This window comes from Psittacula echo, assembly GCF_963264785.1.
Source record: "Psittacula echo genome assembly, chromosome: 6".
In the NCBI taxonomy this organism is placed as follows: domain Eukaryota; kingdom Metazoa; phylum Chordata; class Aves; order Psittaciformes; family Psittacidae; genus Psittacula; species Psittacula echo.
In genome coordinates, this window is record NC_137743.1 from 64,401,802 (window position 1) to 64,424,087 (window position 22,286).

The following is a 22,286-nucleotide window of genomic DNA, read 5'->3' on the forward strand; positions in this document are numbered from 1 at the left end:
TGGTATGGAATACCTGTTTGGCTAGCTTGGGTCAGGTGTCCTGTCCCTGCTTCCTCCCGGCTTCTCCTCTTCCCTGGCAGAGCATGAGACTCACCAAGTCCTTGGTCAGAGTAAACATTCTGACCAGTAACTGAAAACATCGGCTTTATCAGTATTATTCCCAGGCCAAAAATCAAAACCACAGCACTGCAGCAGCTACTAAGGAGAAAAACTGACTGCTGCTGCTGAACCCAGGACAATAGCCTGATTAGAAATAAATTCTGTGTAAGACTTGCATGATCTATAAAAGCCTTTACTGAATATTTACATAAGGTCTTAATTTTAAATATTAGATGTTCATTAAAAATGTAAGTTTCATTGAGAACAATGAATATAGCTGGTTTTTTTCAAGATTAAAAAATAAAATGTGCTTATAATATATGAAAAATAAGCCCCTATACTTTAGAAATACACTTTAGCAAAAAAGATTACACTATAATTATCAATAAATGGTTTACATAAACTGATATCCAGCATCTCAACAATGCACCTGCATTAGATAGAACAATAACTTACCCTATTTCAAACAGACAAAAAGCAGTTATATGCTTTAAAACATTTTCACAATGTTGGATGACACTTTACATAGCACACATGTAAGTAGTGTTACCTCCTGAACGAAAATAAATACAATTTCTGTCAGCGCTACAGATTTTTCCTGGAAATCATCCAGATCTCTAGTGTAATTAAGTTAATCATATTCACAATGCTTTTGAGCAGATACAGTCTCTGTCACTGCAGTATTCCATTCATAGTTCCTGAAGTCAGATTAAAGTCCATAAACCATAAAAAAAGAAATGACTCATGTTCTTAGTGATGTGCGGGCCTTGTCAAGAATTTCCTTTCTTATCTTTGGATAGTTTGGATGTGCTTCAAGGACCTGTCAAAAGACAAAACAACTCAAAAGTTCTGTGTCTAAAAGGAAAGAATACTGCTTGGTTATCCCACTCATCACTGAGCTTACACATTTTAAACCTAAAATAACAGTGTAACAAGTTTGCCTTAAGAATGCATAAATACTTAACTGTAGCTAGAGACTCCCATGTATGGAGGTCAAGAACAGCTTTCTCAAAGATGCCTTGCTTCCCTTTCACACTGCCCTGTCACTTCTGTGTGAAAGACATGAGCCAAGGGGATAAAGCCTCCAGGTGGCTTGAAATGCATGCATTCAGAACAGTGACCTCTGGAGACATTTCTAAGGTTTTAAGTATACTTTCTCTGCAATGATAAACTGCTCTCATGTTTTCACTCCCTCAGGTTCTTTCACTATATTCTACCCACTTCATTTTCTTGCCCTTCAATTCCCTCCTCTCCCTTATCCTTCATGCAATTTGTCCTTTCTAGTTACCTTCATTCCCCCACCTCCCGTAAAGAGCAAATGTAATTTATTTCGTTACTAATACTAATAATTATTAATACAGAATGTAATAGTAACCCTTCCTTTTACTATGCATCTGCCCTATTTATGTTTGTACCATACAAAGATAATACTGGAAGTCACTTTCTAACAGTGCCTTCTGATGTTAACATTCGATTAACACCTTCAGCTATAATTCTGTATGGATTTACCAAGTTGCAAGCAGAGGATCAAAAGAAGGTGCTACCATTTGAATACACTTTTACATATGATAGCCAGCCACTTTATCTTTTATTTACCTGGTGCTCAGGGAGCTCAGGGTCAAGCAGATTATGTAGAGGATATTTAATTTAATCCAACTTAATGAATTAGGTGTTTTTTTGACATTGTCATATATCTTGGAAATTTAAACTCAACAAAATAAGGACCAATATGTAAAAGAATGTTGCTAGAGTACACGGAGTATCAAGTACATACACAAATTCTACCTTATGACAAATATCGATTGCATCAACGTATCTCTTTCCTTTCAGGTAATTGAAAGCCAGCTTGTATCCTGTAAGTAAGAAGAGGGACATAAAACAGGTGACAATTCTGTGCTGAATAATGAAAAGATCACATCCAAATTAATTTTGGTCACTGTGTGCTTCTCAAGTTAGTATGTTTGTTTTCTACTGTTCTCTCTCCTAAACTTGTAAAGATCAAAATTTCTACTGAAAGTCACTTCAAGTAGTAAGTAAGAGTCCTTTACACACTGACAGTTATGTCTGAATTAAAAGGAGACATTATTCTGGATAGCACGTGTTACTACAGACAATACATAATGGTTGCCCTCTCTCAATTACTATGGTACCCCACAGAGTTTCTCACTGTGACCTATAATACACTGTCTCTCTGCAAAGGCAATTCCATTATTAAAGGACAAAAGAAAAAAATAATCAGGATAGCAATAACAAACTAGAGAATTAAAATGTTATTCTGTTCCACTGTCAGCAGGCAACTGAAAAAAAGTCATGCAGCTAAGTTGCATAGCAAATGTTAGGCTGATACTTCCAACATAAAAGATACAGCTCAAGTATATCAGCCTGGACAGAGATCAGGACTGCGGAAAAAAATACAATTTCCAAAACTTGATTTTTTAAGTATTTCATTTATGAACTTATCCTCACTAGCAAGTGATTACGGGGGGATCTGATACCAGTTCATACAGATGCATTTGTATTGCCAGATGCAGTTTGTTTTAATTGCCAGATGCAGTTTGTACTGCTTTAACCATTTTAGTTTTTATGCATGGGAACTCTCACAATGCTGTATGTAAACTAGAAAACAATGTGTATGTAGTACCTTCAATATCACACTCTTATCTTTCTGTATGCAAGATTGTTCCAAAGTTTAATTTCACTAAGGCATTCTCCTGTCTAGACACCAAATGATTTTTGTAATTTATTCAATTCCTACCTTCTAGGGGGTTTCAAAGCCTTTATATATGTTCTTTATAAACTAAGAAAATACCCAAACCACACCTTTTTACTGTTAAAACTTCCTCTTTCTAATACATTTGATTTGATCAACAACTGTCATATCTAAACCAAGACATCCATGTGTCAGTCTACAGGAGCAGGAACAACTAGTGAAATCACTGCATCCAAACTCATACTTAAGATATCTAGAGATATATAACCTAAGTCAGATTTCTATCAGTCATTTTTGTTACTGAGATCTGAGTCTCTATTCTGCTTTGACCCTCCTGATTTTTTGACTCACACTACACAGGGTAACACATTTTGGCAATTCATTCTTGCATATGCATTTTTATATCTTAAATTGTGTTATAAAACCAGGAGCTAAACCACAAAACATTTAGCTACATGAATAAAACACTGCTTTCTATATATTATGATCTACAGATTAATTATGAACCAAACCACTGCAGCATTCAGGAGCTACAGTTAAAGAAACAAAACATATGGCATTTCATATACATAACACTTAACAAGCTTGTTAAAAAAACACTGGTTTTCCAGTTCATGCCAAAGGCTATCTCATCCTAACACTAAAAAAATTACTGGCACAAAAAAAGACCACAGATTAAAGACTACAAGAAACACGCAATTCTGAGCGACCATAAACAAAGCCTGGAACAGAATTTTTGTAAGCCATCAGCACTGGGACCTACAGACAGACTATAAGTGTTGAGTAAAAAAGGGCATTTCGTCCTATGAGTTAATTTCTTAAAGGATTTCCTACATTAAAATAATTCTAAAAATGTGACAGTTTAGTGTAGACCTGAATTAACCATCCAAATTGGAACTGTAATAGTATCCCAAGTTTTCAGTTAACCATCATTTTTAAAACAGACATATTTAAAAACATTTAAATATTTTATTTTTAAAATCCTTACTCATGCATATAAAACCCATATAAATAATTTGTCTGATTATCACAATGAAGTAAATAAATTGATGATCTGCCACTATCAGATATATATTGGGTTATATATAAAAAGTCTCTACTATAGAGAAAAACACATGAAAAACAAGGAGGTGGTTGGTGACAGCCAGCATGGCTTCACTAAGGGGAAACCCTGCCTGACCAATTTGGTGGCCCTCTATGATGGGGCTACAGAACTGATGGACAGGGGCAGAGCAGTTGACGTCATCTACCTGGACTTGTGCAAAGCGTTCGACACTGTCCCACACAACATCCTTGTCTCTAAATTGGAGAGACATCAATTTGATGGGTGGACCACTCGGTGGATAAAGAACTGGCTGGATGGCCGCACGCAAAGAGTTGTGGTCAATGGCTCGATGTCCAGCTGGAGACCAGTAACGAGTGGTGTCCCTCAGGGATCGGTGTTGGGACCGGTCTTGTTCAACATCTTTGTCGGTGACATGGACAGTGGGATTGAGTGCACCCTCAGCAAATTTGCCGATGACACCAAGCTGTGTGGTTCAGTTGATACGCCAGAGGGAAGGGATGCCATCCAGAGGGACCTCAACACGCTTGTGAGGTGGGCTGATGCCAACCTTATGAAGTTTAACCATGCCAAGTGCAAGGTCCTACACCTGGGTCGGAGCAATCCCAGGCACGGCTACAGGTTGGGCAGAGAAGAGATTCAAAGCAGCCCTGCAGAGAAGGACTTGGGGGTGTTGGTCGATGAGAAAATGAACATGAGCCGGCTTCAGTGTGCGCTCGCAGCCCAGAAAGCCAAGCGTATCCTGGGCTGCATCAAAAGGAGCGTGACCAGCAGGTAAAAGGAGGTGATCCTGCCCCTCTGCTCTGCTCTCGTGAGACCTCACTTGGAGTATTGTGTGCAGTTCTGGTGTCCTCAACATAAAAAGGACATGGAATTGTTGGAACAAGTCCAGAGGAGGGCCACGAGGATGATCAGGGGACTGGAGCACCTCCCATATGAAGACAGGCTGAGAAAGTTGGGGCTGTTCAGCCTGGAGAAGAGAGGCTGCATGGAGATCTCATAGCAGCCTTCCAGTATCTGAAGGGGGCCTACAAGGATGCTGGGGATGGACTGTTCATCAGGGACTGTAGTGACAGGACAAGGGGTAACGGGTTCAAACTTAAACAGGGGAAGTTCAGATTGGATATAAGGAAGAAGTTTTTTACTGTGAGGGTGGTGAGGCACTGGAATGGGTTGCCCAGGGAGGTTGTGAATGCTCCATCCTTGGCGGTATTCAAGGCCAGGTTGGACGAGGCCTTGGGTGGCATGGTTTAGTGTGGGGTGCCCCTGCCCATGGCAGGGCGGTTGGAACTAGATGATCTTAAGGTCCTTTCCAACCCTAACTATTCTATGATTCTATGATTCTATAGCAGACAGGTCATACTGCATTACTATAAATACATTATTAAAATTTAATGCTGTATTTATAAAGATGTTCACAAAAAGCAAACTAAAACTCTTTCAGACCAAACCTTGTACAAAACCAGAAACTTCTGAAATATCATAAAGCTGCTACCTCTAGCCATGGGGACTTTCTAATTGACTGTTAACTACACCTTTAAACATCTGTGTGTTTTATGTGAGGAAAACCAGTGATACTATATGGAAAATTAAAAGCAGTCTTTCCAGTAAAAGGCAGCTCTTTCATTCTTACTGTAATGCCTGAAATTATGCTTATAGGTTATGTATACATACCTATTGTTGGATTCATTTGATTTCCATATTTCCAGGCCATCTCATAATTCATTGCTGCATCCTTATATGCTTGTTCCTTCTCCATTATGTATCCCATGTATTCATAAGCCTTGCAGCATGACTGCAAAATAGAAATATTCATTCCAGATTTTATTTAGGTAAGATTACATATAACAACACTGATTGCTTAAAAACTTCAGATCTGCACAACTGGAAAGCATAAGTGATACTCGTACTAACTTTGATGACAATAGTCTTGATTTAAGACATCTGTAATACGTATCAGTTATATGGAATTATGCACAGTGACTTCCTACGTTACACCAAATCAAGTGCAGAGTTTATCACAGAGGACACTTCAAGTATTCCTTCAAAGATGTTTAGAGCCTCCAGGAACCCTGTAGATATCTCTCTCAATTAATAATAACCCTATAGCAGCCATATTTCAAGTCCAAATTGTACCTTCCACATATATTGCTTGTTTCATGTTTTCTTAAAACGGTATTTTCATAGCCTTAGTTTTAAAAACTTCTATTTGGGAAATAAAAATTCTTTAATTTCCCACATAAAGAAAAGGGAATGCCTGCCTGGAAGATAAGGATAAAAAATACTCCCCCTCTCATTTGTGACACACAAAAAGTACAAAATCAAGAAGAAAAGAAACCCCAATTTCACAGAAACAGTTTGCTCACTGGGATCTCAGTAACCAAATTGAAGTCTTTTAAAATAAAACCAAACTCATATTATCAGATACTAGACTTTTATAAAGAAGTTTTCACTCAACCTATTTACTTAAATTGTGTGTGTATATATATATCTCCACATCATTCACTCACACTCAGCAAGTTTGCCGATTACACCAAGCTGTGTGGTTCGGTTGATACGCTGGAGGGAAGGGATGCCATCCAGAGGGACCTTGACACACTTGTGAGGTGGGCTGATGCCAACCTGATGAAGTTTAATCATGCCAAGTGCAAGGTCCTACACCTGGGTCGGAGCAATCCCAGGCATGGCTACAGGTTGGGCAGAGAAGAGATTCAGAGCAGCCCTGCAGAGAAGGACTTGGGGGTGTTGGTCAATGAGAAAACGAACATGAGCCGGCTTCAGTGTGTGCTCGCAGCCCAGAAAGCCAACTGTATCCTGGGCTGCATCAAGAGGAGCGTGACCAGCAGGTCGAAGGAGGTGATCCTGCCCCTCTACTCTGCTCTCGTGAGACCTCACTTGGAGTATTGTGTGCAGTTCTGGTGTCCTCAACATAAAAAGGACATGGAACTGTTGGAACAAGTCCAGAGGAGGACCACGAGGATGATGAGGGGACTGGAGCACCTCCCGTATGAAGACAGGCTGAGAAAGTTGGGGCTGTTCAGCCTGGAGAAGAGAAGGCTGCGTGGAGACCTCATAGCAGCCTTCCAGTATCTGAAGGGGGCCTACAAGGATGCTGGGGATGGACTATTCATCAGGGACTGTGGTGACAGGACAAGGGGTAACGGATTAGAACTTAAACAGGGGAAGTTTGGATTGGATATAAGGAAGAAATTCTTTACTGCGAGGGTGGTGAGGCACCGGAATGGATTGTCCAGGGAGGTTGTGAATGCTCCATCCTTGGTGGTGTTCAACGCCAGGTTGGATGAGGCCTTGGGTGGCATGGTTTAGTGTGAGGTGTCCCTGCCCATGGCAGGGGGGTTGGAACTAGATGATCTTAAGGTCCTTTCCAACCCTAACTATTCTATGATTCTATGATTAAATTCTGACTGCTAAAAACAATTCTAAAAACTAATTAATCACAATAATGTGTTTTCTCAATCAAATAATATTGTCCACATTGGAGAATAAAATGCAAAATATTGTTTTGTGAATTAAGAAGACATTTTAAGATATAAAATGTTAAACATATATTCATATAGTACAATTCCTGCTTAGCTGCTCTGCATGCAAGTTAGAGAAATGTCAGTATTTTTACTGCGCTGTTTTGTTAAGGAACTGGAGTTGCTGACTTCTATTTTGCCATCCTCCTTCCTATCAAACACAGCTTGTTTATCTAGGTTCCTCCTGGGATTCAAACTTCTTAGAGGAAACAAATTCCTTGGTAGGCTATGTTTTTAGAGCTGCCTGGAAATTTCTGCAACAAAGTGTCATTTGTGGTATATACCTGCTCAACAAATCATCTATTTCAAATGTGTCTTAGTTTGGAGATGACTCATGTTTATCCTCCAGTAGTACGGATTTTGCAACTTCCCTTGGCGATCTGGATGAGCGTGTAACAGACCTTATGGCAGAGTTTTTTCTTAATTAAAATTCAGAATAATTTTCTGTACAAATGAAATGGAGTACATCCTATTTTAAGGGGCATCTCTGCAGAAGTACCTGACACCATTGTATCAAGAACTGTTGTAGCTGCCTCTTAGTTTTATATTTAGAAATAAAAAGAACAAAGGTTCAAAAAAGTCTAGCTCTCAAGGAGACAGAGTAACAAACCTTATCTTCTATCCTAATGAATTCAAACAAGAAATATACAGAATCAGGTCCTTTTCAAAACCAAATCTGTGCACTATAAGTACCATCCTGAACCTCCAGCATAGCATCTATAGAGCTATTGGATGTGTCTCATGTGGGGGAAAGTGAAGTGTATAGATGAAAAAATGTGATTATGAGAAATCAGCACAAGAGCTGAGATCTGTGTCTGCTCCTACAGTCTCCAAAATTTATATGGCTATATCTTTCTTTCTCAGCTTTGCAAGGCTTAGTAAAGTGCATCTCTGACATTCCATACACACTTTAAGCTTCTAGTGTCCCCACAGCTAAAACTTGCAGGAGTTATTATAGAATATGAATAAAAATGACTAAGCAGCATTCACAGGTTTGTTTACTATCTTCCAGTGTGAAGTTGATGTTTCCTGGCTTGTTATGGTCTACTTCTAACTGAAATACCAGGCAACTGGAAAAAGAAATATATTTTGGAATCATGTTTCGAGGAAAAATAGCTGAATTAAAATAGGAGGTTACTAAGGTTACTTTAAACGTGCACTTACCCTGTTATGACGAAGGCATCGCTTTAGTAATTCACCTGCCATATCGTATTTTGCAGACTGAATATATATATCTGCAAGCAGAAGCCAACCCTTTTCAAACTCCTCTGCATCAATGGGATTCCAGCTCATTTTTGAAATTCGTTTTAACTGATTTCTGGCTCGTGGAGTCTGTTTCAAGATCATGTAGGCTGTGGCCATTCCCAAAAGTGCTGGGATATGATCCTTCTGCAATAAAAAGCAGTGACTGCTTGGTGCTTTTACTTTGCTTATAAAACTTATTTATTTATTTTAGGAAGACTTTCACCAGGTATCTGAAAACTAAACTAAAAGCTAAATCTCAGGAAATAGAGATCCAACCTTACAATCATGTTTTCCATCTAGTCCTATGATTATTTCTGTAAGACTAACCATGATAACCACCATGTTAAATATTTAACATGCTGAAAATAATTTGGGCTCAAAATTACCTTCTTCAGGCTCAGGAAATGTTGAAAGCATCCACAGGTGCTTCATTTCAACAAGAAACATTCTGATATCACTAAGACCAATCCTTTTGATACACAATAAATACTTCAGATAGAAACTCACTTGAACTCACTATACAAGTGGTATCTTCTACTTTTAGAAGTGCCTGTCAAAAGTCCTATTATTAGGTCTACAGCTCCTAAAAGTGTAAGTCTAAACTGCCTGTATCCAAAAGCTATGCATAACAAGCAGGATTTCTAGAAGCCACCATTCCATGCAAAGAGCCACAGGTAAGTAGTAAGAAGTACAGGAGCAAGTGTGATTTTTAAAATCCTGCCCTTATTAGCATGGGGTATTGATGAGAATGGGGTTTGCATTCCAAAACTACATCCTAAATGTGGAGAGTATCACAGCTAACTTAAAAGCTTCTTTCTTTTTCTCTGCCTTCCTGGCTCACTGTCGGATTCTGCATCTACACTTCTTTGTAGGGTTGTGCTGTAAAACAGGCTTGCCATAATGGGTTATATAAAATAAAAAGATAAAAAAAGACCCCACCAAAGAGCCCTCTTCCACATAATGATCAGCTCATCTCCCCTCTCCCTCAATAGTCACACCTGGCATGGATCAATAACCTCTGAAATCTGAAAAGATTAAAACTGTGTGTTTTATGTGACCCTGGAGAGAAAACTAAATAGACTGGAGCATTCTTCTTGCTAGAACTGTGTCACCATGTGAAAAGCATTCTATATTCAAAGAACCTCAAATCAATACTGAGCAGGACTCAGAAGCCAGTGCTGGAGGCAGAGGGACACCTTGTGATTCTCAGAACCGCCTTACACACAAGATAAGCATCAGCATGCTCACCTTAGCCAAGGAGAGGTTTAGCACCCAGTCAATGGGTAGTAGTAACTTAAGTATTTTTTGGCATTCCTACAGACTAAATGTGTCTAAAAGTGCTTAAATAAAATATGTTGAAAGGTGCTGGTAATAAGAGCATCCATTATTAATCCTAAAGTTAATGACTACATCAAACTATAAAGTAATGAAGATTTCCATTGTAAGGAAGAATTTTAAGCAGATGGATAATCTTGTACTGGAATCTAAATTATGCCAAGTTGTCATGAAGTACATGAAGGCATCTTATATTTAATTGTTTCTGGTTATAGAATGAAGGTACTGCATTGATTTATATCATCAGACACAGTGCTGGCAAACCTGGGAATTAAAAAGCAAACCCAGCAACTCAAACCAAGCAGCCTATATTTTAGTAACTGGCAATATTAGCATTGAGTTATAAATTTGCAATCCTATGGAAAACTTCCAAAAAACATTATTATTTCAGCATGGCTTTTTTTTTTTTCCAAATTTTATATAAAATATTCTTTAATAAGGAAAAAAAATCCTTAGAATGAATTGCACTAACACGCTACTGTTTCTGAATGTAAACCACAAGACTAGTTAAAAAACCCCTACATTGTGAAAGAGAAGCAAATGATACATGTTACTAACCTCAGCCACTACTATTTCAGTGAAAGTGTTCAGTGCTCGTTCAACATTTGATTTCTGTTTGGTTGCCATGAGACAGTAATTTTCCATGATTCGCAGTTGAATGTGACCCTGAACAGTCTGAGGCTTGAGTTCCTTCAGAAGATTTTCTGCTGTTCTTACAGCCAACTGCACAGACTCCTGCTTCTCTGTTGAATTACTGTTATTGGAAAGAAAGTGTTTGTAAAAGCTTATTTTTTTAATATACACTAAATTAATTACAAGTTAGTATTGATTCCATGCTAAAGGCATGCCATTTTGTACAAGACGGTTTTCTTACATAGGCATTTGGGGGTTGGACTAGATGATCTTTTGAGGTCCCTTCCAACCCTTGGGTTTCTGTGATTCTGTGATTCTACATTGATTCTCTTCTTTAACCACAGCAGTTTCAACCTAACAAGCTGGTTTTCACACTGCAAGTGACCAGGATTCCAGATAAAAATCTGTATTTTCTGTTTGAGAGTGATTTATTACAGTCTAGAATGAGCTCTCACAATACCGTAAGGAGAATATTTGAAGCATTAGATAAGCTCAAACTTCTAGCAATTTAATTGAAGGTACATTATAAGGAGAAGCAGAGAATAGGGGTGACAGAAGAATCCCAGCAATATTTATTGCATCCACTTACCCTATGTCAGCATCCAGATTTTCAAAGACTTCACCACCCACAGTTTCATTATCTGGGTTCAAACAAATTTCAATCATGTTGTAGACTGCATTCTGTCCCCAGTCACTGTCCTTTCGAGCTTTATTAAAATGCCGGAGTGCATCATTTGGTTCACCCGTATACCTACACCGTTAATGAAAATATTTAAAGATGGGCAAGTAAAATTTCCTGCCTCAAATGCCACCCAAACCCCCAAAGAATCCCAAGTATTTATAAAACAGTTTACACACTTGCACACACTGATAATGCAAGGCTCAAAGAGCACACATACTATTGCAAGGAGCAGGCAAAAAACAGCCTGATAAATTCTAAAATTTGAAAATAAGTAGTATTATATTATTGACTCAGAAAGAATATCCCTCCCTTTTAACAAACAGGAAATATGAAAGATGCATGTGAGACAGATAAGATAGCTTCATTTTAAAGAGGAGCTAACTGGAAAGTATTTCAGAAGAGAAGAGATTTTCTTGAAGTCCTAGCACCTTAAGTAATTAGGAAAATAGTGCCATACTACCTGTCATTTACTTATCACATTATATATATATAGAGATAGATCTTTGAATGATAATGGGTAAATAAACCTTATCATGGGTAAATAAACCTTATATTAATTATAACTGCAAGTACCAAAGATACAGCCCTTTGCAGTAGTGAAATCCTGGTTCAAGCTTTGTTCTGGAAGAATGCTTTTCAGCCATTAGCAGAAATCTTGGGACTTCTTCTAGTTTCCCAGCTCTTCTTAAGAGATCAATTAATCGTGAGAGGGTTGCATAGTTATCTAAATATACAAATAATTAGGACATTGTGATTCTCGTTATTTGCTATATGAATATCTTAAGAAATAAAGAGCTTGTCTTTTCTTCACATACAAAAATTATATATGGCGTAATACATAAGGCATATTACATAGCAACCACAGATACAAGAATGAAGATATCAAGTGATACTTGAGATATTTCTATAAAAACCTTTACAAAGATAAGTATAATTGTACTTCACTTTCAAAAGCACTCAAACAAAAACATTTGCTGTGCTCTCACGACTTCTTGCACAAAGTCCTCTAGAAAAGTTTACATTCACTATGTTACTGTTTTAATAGATTTTAGTAGCTTTCTCTCTGGTCATAATCTGCAAACTGCTAACAGCAACTTTATTACAGGAATTCCAAATTCATATAATAAAGTTTCCTTTATTAATTTGAAATAAAAAGCTAGCTTTGCACTCATTCACTTGATGCCTTAAACACAAGAGCAAGTGCTTTACAGTTGCAAGTACGTAACACCCTAGGTATATTTGGCTTGAGGTAAACAATGCACATTATATTGCAGCAAAGTAAATTACTGTATATAGAATAAATTTCTCAGCTTCCCCTAAAATAGCTTTATGTTTTTACATACAGTAATGGTCTTTGTTTATAGGATCTATAGCATTATAAACAGCACATTTCTTTTTAATCATACAAAGTATTTTTTAGATATTTATTTTTCTATTTATTAGAACTATGTATCAGAAAGAATTAAAAATATCACTGCTAAATATTCACCTGGCTTGCGTTCTAGAAGCTGCTGGAAATGAAAGACAGCTTGTTCATAATCTTGCTTCCTGAACATGAGATCAGCCATCATCTACAATATGGACCAATTTAGAGAAAACAAAGCAAAATATTATCAATTGTCATTTATAATGAACTTCAGTTCTGCGAAAGTGGGAAGCTTAAAATACAGCTTTAAAGTGCTGCAGAAATTATGCAAGAAGTAAAATGAGTTGGATTTTTCATTACTCTCTGGAAAATAAACACTCTCCCTAGATAGACATAGAGGATAACAATGAGCAGGTACAGGCTCATATTTCAAATTTTCACTTCAGGTAGAAATCAAAAGAGAATTAAACATTTTGGTGTAGCTTCCAAATATGTTTGGTTTTACTTGTATAGCTTTACTCTTATTTTCTTATAATAATAATAATTTCCTTATTATTATCTGCAGATTAAGCACACAGAAAAGCAAAATCAGTTTAAAGTTAGGGAGAAAGAAACATGACAACTACTTCAGCATTGGAAGTAAAACAAATTATTTAGTTTTTTCTCTCCACTGAGAGGTAGTTAATAAAGAGTAGATTTAATAACAAATATTGAGTGCTATTACCCCTGTTCTTGCACCCTACTGGGATAAATTCCAGATGTTAGACCGCTGTAAGAAAACAAATTATTGCCTTCTTAAAATCATTTTGCTCCTAATGTACTAAAGCAAAAGTTGCTCAGTCTATTGAGCAGTCTCTTAAGCAGACAAGTATGCAAATCCTGCATAGAGAATCTGCAACTGTGATTAAAAATGCTTGAGGAATAAGATTATCTATGATTGCATAAGAATGTAAAACCACCTTAAGTACATAGTTCTTGTCTTCTGGAAGTTTTTTTTAGACATTTGCTTTAATATTACTGTGCTATCAAGATAGAACAAGGGCTGTGATTGCTAGAAACACACTGAATGATTATCCAGCATAAACAGAAAAACATTTTGTTGCAATGGATTTTTCATGTTTCTTGAAATTAGAAACTGCAGGCTTTCTTAAAAGTAGCATTTCAAGGATCCATCACATTGCAGACACACAAACTTCAAAATTAAACTCCTGATACAGGATTAGTATAATAGCACATACCATTGTTGCCGCTTCATTATCTTGGTCATTCTTCAGTAATAAGGAACACTGATGTTGACAGGCATCAGTATCATCTTGTGCAAGATACAAACGTGCAAGTTCCAACATTGCCTGTACATTAAAATATTCAACTAGAAGTAATTCAAAGATGAAGAAAGCTGGTTCAGTTCTATGAGTATTAACCTGAGACTTCAGAGCCTCAGGGAAAACTTATTTTTCTTCTAAAGTGAGAGCTTTCTGTTGTTCCCTGTAGGCTCTTGGTCAAGTAAGTTAATTTCCAGTCCCTCACCTTTAAAACAGATAAAACTTTTCTTCTTCAGATGGAAATTCTGGAGGTACACTGAATACAGAGCTGCTCAGACAGAACTGCTCTGAAAACTACATTATTTTGGTAAGAATAATTTTCTTGGAAAAAAATGTAAATGCAAGTAGTTTTCAATTCCCTGACAGAAGCAAATACCTCATCAACATTCACCAATTAGTTCTCGAGTATAAGCAAATTCCAGCAGAAACCGCTTTCTTATTTGCATTTCATTTTCTCATTTGCATTAAGAATGTGTGTGGATCCATTTCTGAAGCAACGTCAGAATAAATATTAACAACCTGAAATGTACATAAGCATGCATCTTTAAGGGTAAAGTTCCATTGCAGACTATTCTGAATAAATTGCCAAGGAAAAGTTTATAAACACAAGAGTTACCACAGATTTAATCAAGTTCCTATTGAAGCAAATGGGAGTTAAACCAATCACAAAGCAAGACTAGCATTAGACAAACAGTAAGCAATGTCTCTCCTGGTTAACTTTACATGGTGTTTTGATTTTGTTTTCAGAAATGAGGCACTTATAATTGCATTGTAATTCTTTCTCTGGTTACACTTACGAATGGCACTTCTGAATCAAACCAGTATTTTGAACATCCTATTCAGGATATGAAGGCTACATTCACAATATTTAACAACTGTTTTCTTCCTACTTCTCATTCTTCACATATTCAAACATTTACTATATAACTCAGAAAGGCAGGTGGGTAAGCACTGAAGTGATATGGAGACAGCATGCTGTAAGAATTTTAATTATGAATATTTTCTTCAAGCCACTGTTCTTTTGTGCACAACAGCGGAAGACTGAAAAGCGGTGTGCTGGTCAAGGAACACTTCCTGCCGTAGGCAAGAGAAGAATGCCAGTTGCACTGTCTTCTATACTAGATTCTACTGACTGGAAGAAGTCTCTAAATTTTCAACTCCAACCCAAACAATAATGATACTCTGAAATGATGTCCTTGATGCAGTCTGCGATCCACTTTAAGTCTGCATCTGGAAACTGCACTGCCTCTTATCTAGCCAGAGAAATGAGGTAAGGTATTACTTACCAAATTTAACTATGTAAATCAACACAACACAATCCAAAACCCTTATGACATGGACTACAATCTCCTCACATTTAGCTGACTGGGTTTTTTTCAAATCTGGTTTGGGTTACTTCGGCTAGAACACAGAAGAATTTCTTCTGATGAAACACAGTACAGACAGCTTCATAGGAATTTCCTAGATTTCCATATATAATTTTAAAGAAAGTAAACTCTGTGACATCAAGAAATAGGTGGGTGTTTAACAGCTCAAATTTATATTTAGTAATCTAAAAGAATTCAATTAAATCCTGTACCAGCAATGTTTTTAAAAATGAAGGGAAGAAAACAAGTTCAACTCTACTGAAACTATAGAAATACAATGAGATGACAGAGCCTTGGGCGACATCGTCTAATGTGGAGGTGTCCCTGTCCATAGCAGGAGGTTGGAACTAGATGATCTTAAGGTCCTTTCCAACCCAAACCATTCTCTGATTCTATAATTTAAACTGGTTGTGGGTAACCAAAAGCATTTTGCTTTCAATACTCTAAACAGGGAACAAGTTCTTAACCAGAAATTCAGTCCCAGATTTACTAAGATGTCATTGTATTCTGTGTTGCTAGCAAAGCAGAATTAAAGCCAAAATTGCCACTAACTGCATCTAGCAAATATTCAGTACAAACGTCAGTGCACAGCATATCTTGTAACAATCGGAATCTCTCAATAATATGATTTTAGCAAGAATGAAAGGAAGTGCTACACTGGTATTTCAGTACTGGTGTGAACGAAAGAAGTAGATTATGGCCTTGTTACTGAATTAGTGGGATGGCACAGAACAGAAGCCATAGCTGTACCTGTACTATGACAGGCAGTTTCCTCACTTTTTTAGTGGTAGAAAGGGAAGTTACCTTTCTTTGAAGACTTTAAGGATATTTTTATTCCTGTCCCTATTTATTTTTCTATTTCTTCCTCATTCTCACAAGTTGCCTTGAGGAAAGCCTGTCTCAAAGATGCTGAAGTTGTGATTTCAAGAATCTAAGTCCTTCCTAAAGCTGCAACACATGAGTCCAAGTATTAAAACCAGGTGATATGCCAATAATTTAGCAGCTGGTGAGTCTGACAGCTATGCAATAAGAAGCAGCAAAATAAGAAGTCTTCACATATACCTAAATATACAACAGACTTATGCTAGAAAATCATGGAAATTTGACAAAAAATGTATTAATATCTCTATTTTAAGCTAAAAAAACCCCATTAAATATTTTGTGACTAAAAAGGGAATCCTACCAAATTCAGATAAAAGTCTAAAGCTTCTAAAACAGATAAAGAAGAGACAGAAATTGTCTCAACTGACCATAGTCACTAATACCTCATTCCAGAGGACAGGCAACAAGCAACACCGAAACAATCTCCATTAACACTGGGCGTACATTACATGTCCTCAACTGGTACATGAAGACAAGCCCAGTATACATTCTAATGGACAACTCAGAGTGCATGCAGACTACCACTTGAATTAGGAGTTTGTAAAAGAGACAAAAATTAGCAGAACATACAATTATTTTATCATGATACGCAATAGAGGGAAGAAAGTTAAAGGCTCTATGCATATCATAAAGAATAAATAATTGCAAATACATTTCTACACTGTGGATAATTAGAAAAATGTACTGCTAGATATCATAACTGAATGGGAAAACAATGCAAAATAGTCAGAGGGAGAACTGACCTTGTTATCGGTTTCACAGTGAACAAGAGCTTCTTTGTAAAATTTAATTGCTTTTTCATAGTTCCGCTGGGCTGTGGAATGTTTTGCAATCTCAGCACAAATTTCAGCTGCTAACTGTTTCTGTGCAGGAACTGCATCCATCTGTTCTATCTGACCCCGTTTAAGCACTCTGGCTTGTAATTCCCGAGCCTGGTGTGGGGAAAGGAGTGAACAGTCAAAAATTTCAAAGGAATTAATTTTATATTATCTAATTTATACTGATTTTATTAATTTTTTTAAAGGTTCTACAAGCACACTATGTATCCTATAGATGAACAACCCCCCCAAATAATAAAGTGGATAAAATTGTCTCTGCTGTAAGAAATACCAATGAAAACAAGCAAAGTACACACCACCACAATCTCTCTCTCGATAACCTGCCTCAAACTGCCTTGCTTCTCCAAAACCCACATTAAAAACATGCTGAAAAGCAGCACACTCTTCAACACTTCCAAGATGGAATCCCAGTACACTTTTTAGAAAATACTCTTTATGACAACTGTATGCTGATCCAGTAATGTACAGTCTATACTTTAGAGAACATAATTTTGAGATAATCATAGATACAGTGTTTGTGAAATGTAATGAACAGGACATTAAAGCAAAAAGCTGGGAAGGGATAAAGTTTACCCCTTGTCTACTTGAAGAAAAAAAGAGGTATGAACAAGCTTATTTAATATTCCATCTAAGGAATATTTAGGTCAAATACATTCAATTGAATAAAGATGACACATTTTTATCGGTCTAAATTTTCTCCGTATTTCTGTTCCTTGCATTATTTATAACTAACTTTCTCCTCAAGCCAAACGGTTATGTTCAAATTCATAACTTCTAGCAGAGTTGTAATCACAAAAAATGCTAGGACATCATTCAACAAATCCTCTTTATTAAAGGGAAAAGCAATGCTTTTGCACACAAACCCTGCAGTTCTGCTTAGAGAAATTTTATCACCTCCATGGGTTCCCTGTTAAGAACTTCTTTTAAGTCTCTGAGCTACATTTCCACATCAAGAATATTTAAATGAAGTGTTACATACCTTTCTCCTTTTTCTTTTTCTTCTCTTAAAATTAAGCTTTTGATAAGGTATATATAAGAGACCTCAAACTCAAAAGCCACACCCCAGAAGGTGTATGCACTTAACAGCTTTAAGTACAGAAAACTCAGGCAAAAAGGCAAAAAAAAAAGGCAAAACCCCCCTAAAATTTCATTTTGAGGTCCTTCATTTAGGGAGTGATTAAGAAAAGTCCAGCAGAAGCATGGTTCTGATTATGCCTGACCAGTTTTCTTTGATTTCAACTGCAATTCTAACCAATTAACACACAAGTGATTTCCTCTTTCTGCTCAAGCAGTTTTGCAGCTATCTTAACATTGAAATAAAATCTCAGAAGGCCCGTTTGGCTCATTTAGAAAGTTCACAGGTTGAAGAGATGGAAGCACTAATATTACTCTGCTGCTTCTCATTCCCCTACCTTTTTGCCTAGCAGGGAAGGAGAATTAAAACACAAAGCAAAATACAGGAGGAACTTCTAACATCACTCTGAAAACTAAGAGAAAAAAAAACTCTCTAAGAGGCAGCAATAACATGACCGAGCAGTTAAGTCCTGCTGAAATAATCAAAATATAGGTGGTTTTGTGTAAATGGATGTGGCAGGAAAAGACTCAAAAATAACTGGTATAAGGAAGGATAGTTTTGAGGAAACTAACAAAACCAACAAAAGAAAAAAGGGGAGAGAGACAAAACAAAGTTTTTGAAGTGTGATATAGTGAGAAACCTGACAGAACTAAAGAAGTAAAGAGTAACAGAAACAGACTGCTTTGGGAGAGATTCACTGTAGGAGAATGTGGGGAAAAACGTCAACTTTGAAAGTACCTTATGAGGAAAAGCAAAGAAAGATTTTAACAATAGATTAAATAGTAATTCCAGTAGGATATTAACTCCTATGTACAATTATCATTCTAACCAATCTACATAATTTAATTTTCTGGCTGGTCAGAAGATGCTACCAAGGCTTACTGTTTCTGTAAGACTGGAGATATAATGGAAAAGCATGTGCTGACCCAGCCTCTCGCTCAACCTTCGTGTTGAGAAAGTGTCTTCTAAATGGATTATCTCTAGCTTCCAACTTAGTTCTTTCGAGCCTCAGTCTGAGTGGTAATATTCAGCGCCAGAATATTACCAAAATAATAAGAATAGATCTTATTATTGCTTTTTAAAATAAAGAGCAGTACAACAAGATGACAGGTAGCCACTGAAAGCTGTTCCAGATTCTTCTGTGAGTGTTCAATGCTGAGCTAAAGATATGTAATCTATCTGTCCCCATAGCCAGCTTTATTTTCTCCTGCTTTGCTAATACTATGCTCCACATACTAATAAAGGCATAGTAAAAAAATGCAGTAAAATTCTGCATTCTGAGATCAAATTCAGATAACACTGCTCACAAAAAGCTTGGACTTTCTAACAACTTACATTCTTTACATTTCACAGCAGTCACTGATGCTTTATTCCTAATATGTATGTGTTTACCTCATTCACAGAAATATGGTTAGAATTTGGGATAAAAGCATTGCAAGCTTCATAGGGATTTTTGTTTTACCCTTTACCTGTTGTAAGGAAAGAATGGCTTCATCAATCTTCTCCATTTTGCTGTAAATCTTTGCCAGGAGCACACGGTAACGTACATCTTCCACCAGAGAAGACAATTCATTAACTGCAAGAATCACATTAAACAAACATTATTCTTGTAAGAACTGATGATCTTAATAAAGAAAGATGAAGCTCTCCACATACTCTAGGCAACAGCCTGTAAAAAAAAAAATCACATCTCAACCTTATATATTTAGGATTGTGATTTGACTTGGTATGTTGTTACTGGCCAGAGTAAACATTACAACCTACAAACAGAGTGAGATTTAAGGCCAAAGACATTGAAATGTTCAAAAGGAACGAAAAAAATCGACTGTATAGTTTACTTGCATTCTCAGAAATATGAGAAAAAAGCCTTTGATTTAAAAGGACAGGAAATAAATCCTCCTTAAAATCAATGAAAAATGTACAAATTGATTCAATGAGCTACTGTACACCCAAAAAGCATAACATTTGATGAAATTTCTATTCTGATTTTAAGCTATCTTTCTTTTGCTAGAGACTGCAACAGACATGAACAGAAACAGTTATTTTTAACTAAATATTTCAGCATCTCCTAAAAAAGCAACAATCTACTTTTGAATAATGGTTAAAATATATTCACATAAAATACTATTTGAAGAATACATGCTTTCCTGGGCTTGTATTCATTTTAATATATTGATAAAATGGGATCTTAAGCACAGGTCCACATTAAAACATAAAAGCCACCAAAATACATGTTTTATTTTCCTTAAAACTAATAAATAAATAAATAAAAGCATATTGAGCTATACTGTGCTAGCAAACTGTCCTCAAAGTGCTGTAATTGTGACATGCTATTCTAAATCAGATTAGGCCATGTAGCCAACCATGTAAGATAATTCGCTCCAGTACTTTTCTTATATTTCATTTTTCTTTCAGAAATGAAGGATATTTCAACATTTCTTAAGAAAAAAAAAAATCCCACAAAAAACCCCCAAAATATTAAACTTCAATAATTTTCCCAATCAGCCAATGAGATATACTTTTTTTTCATATAGAGAATGTGTGTATATCAAAGACATACAAAAAGGATATTGGCTTACATACTTTTTTGCTTCCTTGTAAGATGGAAGAGAAGATTTTAAAGTACACAGGACAAATGTATTTAGTGCCAATTTATCTTTTCACACCAGAGGATCAAGCTGCCTTGAACATGATTATTAAATTAGCCAGACCCTCAAAGGCTTAACTAAGGCAGGAATATAACATTAAACCAGAAGATTTTTTCAATAAGTAGTAAACAAGACAGAAAACCAACTGTCCCTGCACAGTATGAAAGACCAGTAAAATAGTAAACTTACTAAAAAAGAAAAACTTGCAGAAGGGACTAGGAATAAGACTTAATCATACTACTTCTGTATTCAGATAGCCACAGAAGTTAACAAGTGTAATTAAACCATTGCAAAAAGATTTCCTTAATTAAGGGTATAGCTCAACAGCTCACATTAACCACCTTAAAACTTCTTAATTGCCTTTTAACAAAAACAAGCAAAAAAACCCCCAAGTTTTAGTAAGTGCATATTCCTAATATAAAAGTAGTATAAAAGAGGTTCCTAAAAGGCATCTTCAACCATTTTAATCTCTTTTCTCCGAAAAACACTGGGTAGTATTTATCACCTAAACAACCACTTCTTAACAGTAGGAATGACTCATCTACACTCAATCAATTCAGAATCACAACATTTGTCAGCACAGAAGAGAAAGAACTTTGAATGTGTGCAGCTCTGCTCCATCTATCAGAGATGTTGCACCTTTAAAAGTCCTGGCACAAGCACCTTTAAAGGTAAGTGAAGCTTATTTTAGAGTGCATTTCTCATTTTTCACTTAACAGTTTTCTGTGTTTTACACAAGAGAAGAAAACAAACCACAAAGTTTGTATGGAACTTGTTTACTCGTTGGAATCATGCAGAAAACAAAAACAATAGAAATTGTATGTTTTGTTGCAAATTAATAACATTCCTACCAGGCTCATGATCTAAAGCTTGCTGAAGTACTCTTTCTGCCTTTTCATACTGCTTCAGTTTCATTAGAAGCTCAGCCAAATCATAGCGAAGGAAATTCTGTTGACCACTTCTCAATGCAGCCTCATAGTAACTGATTGCCTAAAGGGAAGAAATAAAAATCTGAGTGTTATTTAAAGATAAATTTTAAAGGCAACAACCTTGCTACTTAGGTATGTATTGACATGCTGCTTAAGAGTTTTCTTTCTTTTCTTTCTTCGCTGCTCTTGTAACCAAGTCATTTTTAATAAATACTATACTAAAAAACCACTAATATTATTTAATTGCAAGTTCAGGCTTCCAAAAAGGTAATGCCAAATTAAAGATAAATAGAATAACTAAAGCCCACATTTTGATAATAGTCATGCATTTACATGGCCTAACCGCGTTATCATGTTCTATCTTTGACAGGATCACTGCCAATTAAACTACATTTTTAGTAGCTGCTGAAGTTGTATAATTCCAGGCAAACTGGAGTTATAAAGTTCTGTTTTATTGCATACAAAGGACAAATATTTTCCTAAAGTCTACCTGAAACACATGATGATATAAGAAGTAATGAAAAGTTTAAAAATACCAATGAAGCATAATCT

The 22,286-nt window shown here is 36.4% G+C and overlaps 2 protein-coding genes across 3 annotated transcripts in view; both read right to left on the minus strand.

The window, feature by feature from the left end:
• LOC308222547 (sodium channel protein type 2 subunit alpha) overlaps positions 1-22,286 on the minus strand; it is a gene marked incomplete at both ends in the record, with an annotated part of 422,596 nt that overhangs the window by 313,216 nt on the left and 87,094 nt on the right. The gene's annotated exons all lie outside the window — the stretch shown is intronic.
• Positions 940-22,286, minus strand: part of TTC21B (tetratricopeptide repeat domain 21B) — a gene marked incomplete at both ends in the record, with an annotated part of 44,157 nt that continues 22,810 nt past the window's right edge. The window contains 12 exons of the mRNA XM_080621593.1: positions 940-954; positions 1,885-1,952; positions 5,547-5,667; positions 8,576-8,800; positions 10,550-10,745; positions 11,214-11,375; positions 11,880-12,030; positions 12,796-12,877; positions 13,911-14,021; positions 16,987-17,175; positions 19,627-19,733; positions 21,657-21,795. Coding sequence (XP_080477719.1) covers positions 940-954; positions 1,885-1,952; positions 5,547-5,667; positions 8,576-8,800; positions 10,550-10,745; positions 11,214-11,375; positions 11,880-12,030; positions 12,796-12,877; positions 13,911-14,021; positions 16,987-17,175; positions 19,627-19,733; positions 21,657-21,795 — 1,566 coding nt within the window. The remainder of the gene's footprint in view (positions 955-1,884; positions 1,953-5,546; positions 5,668-8,575; positions 8,801-10,549; positions 10,746-11,213; positions 11,376-11,879; positions 12,031-12,795; positions 12,878-13,910; positions 14,022-16,986; positions 17,176-19,626; positions 19,734-21,656; positions 21,796-22,286) is intronic.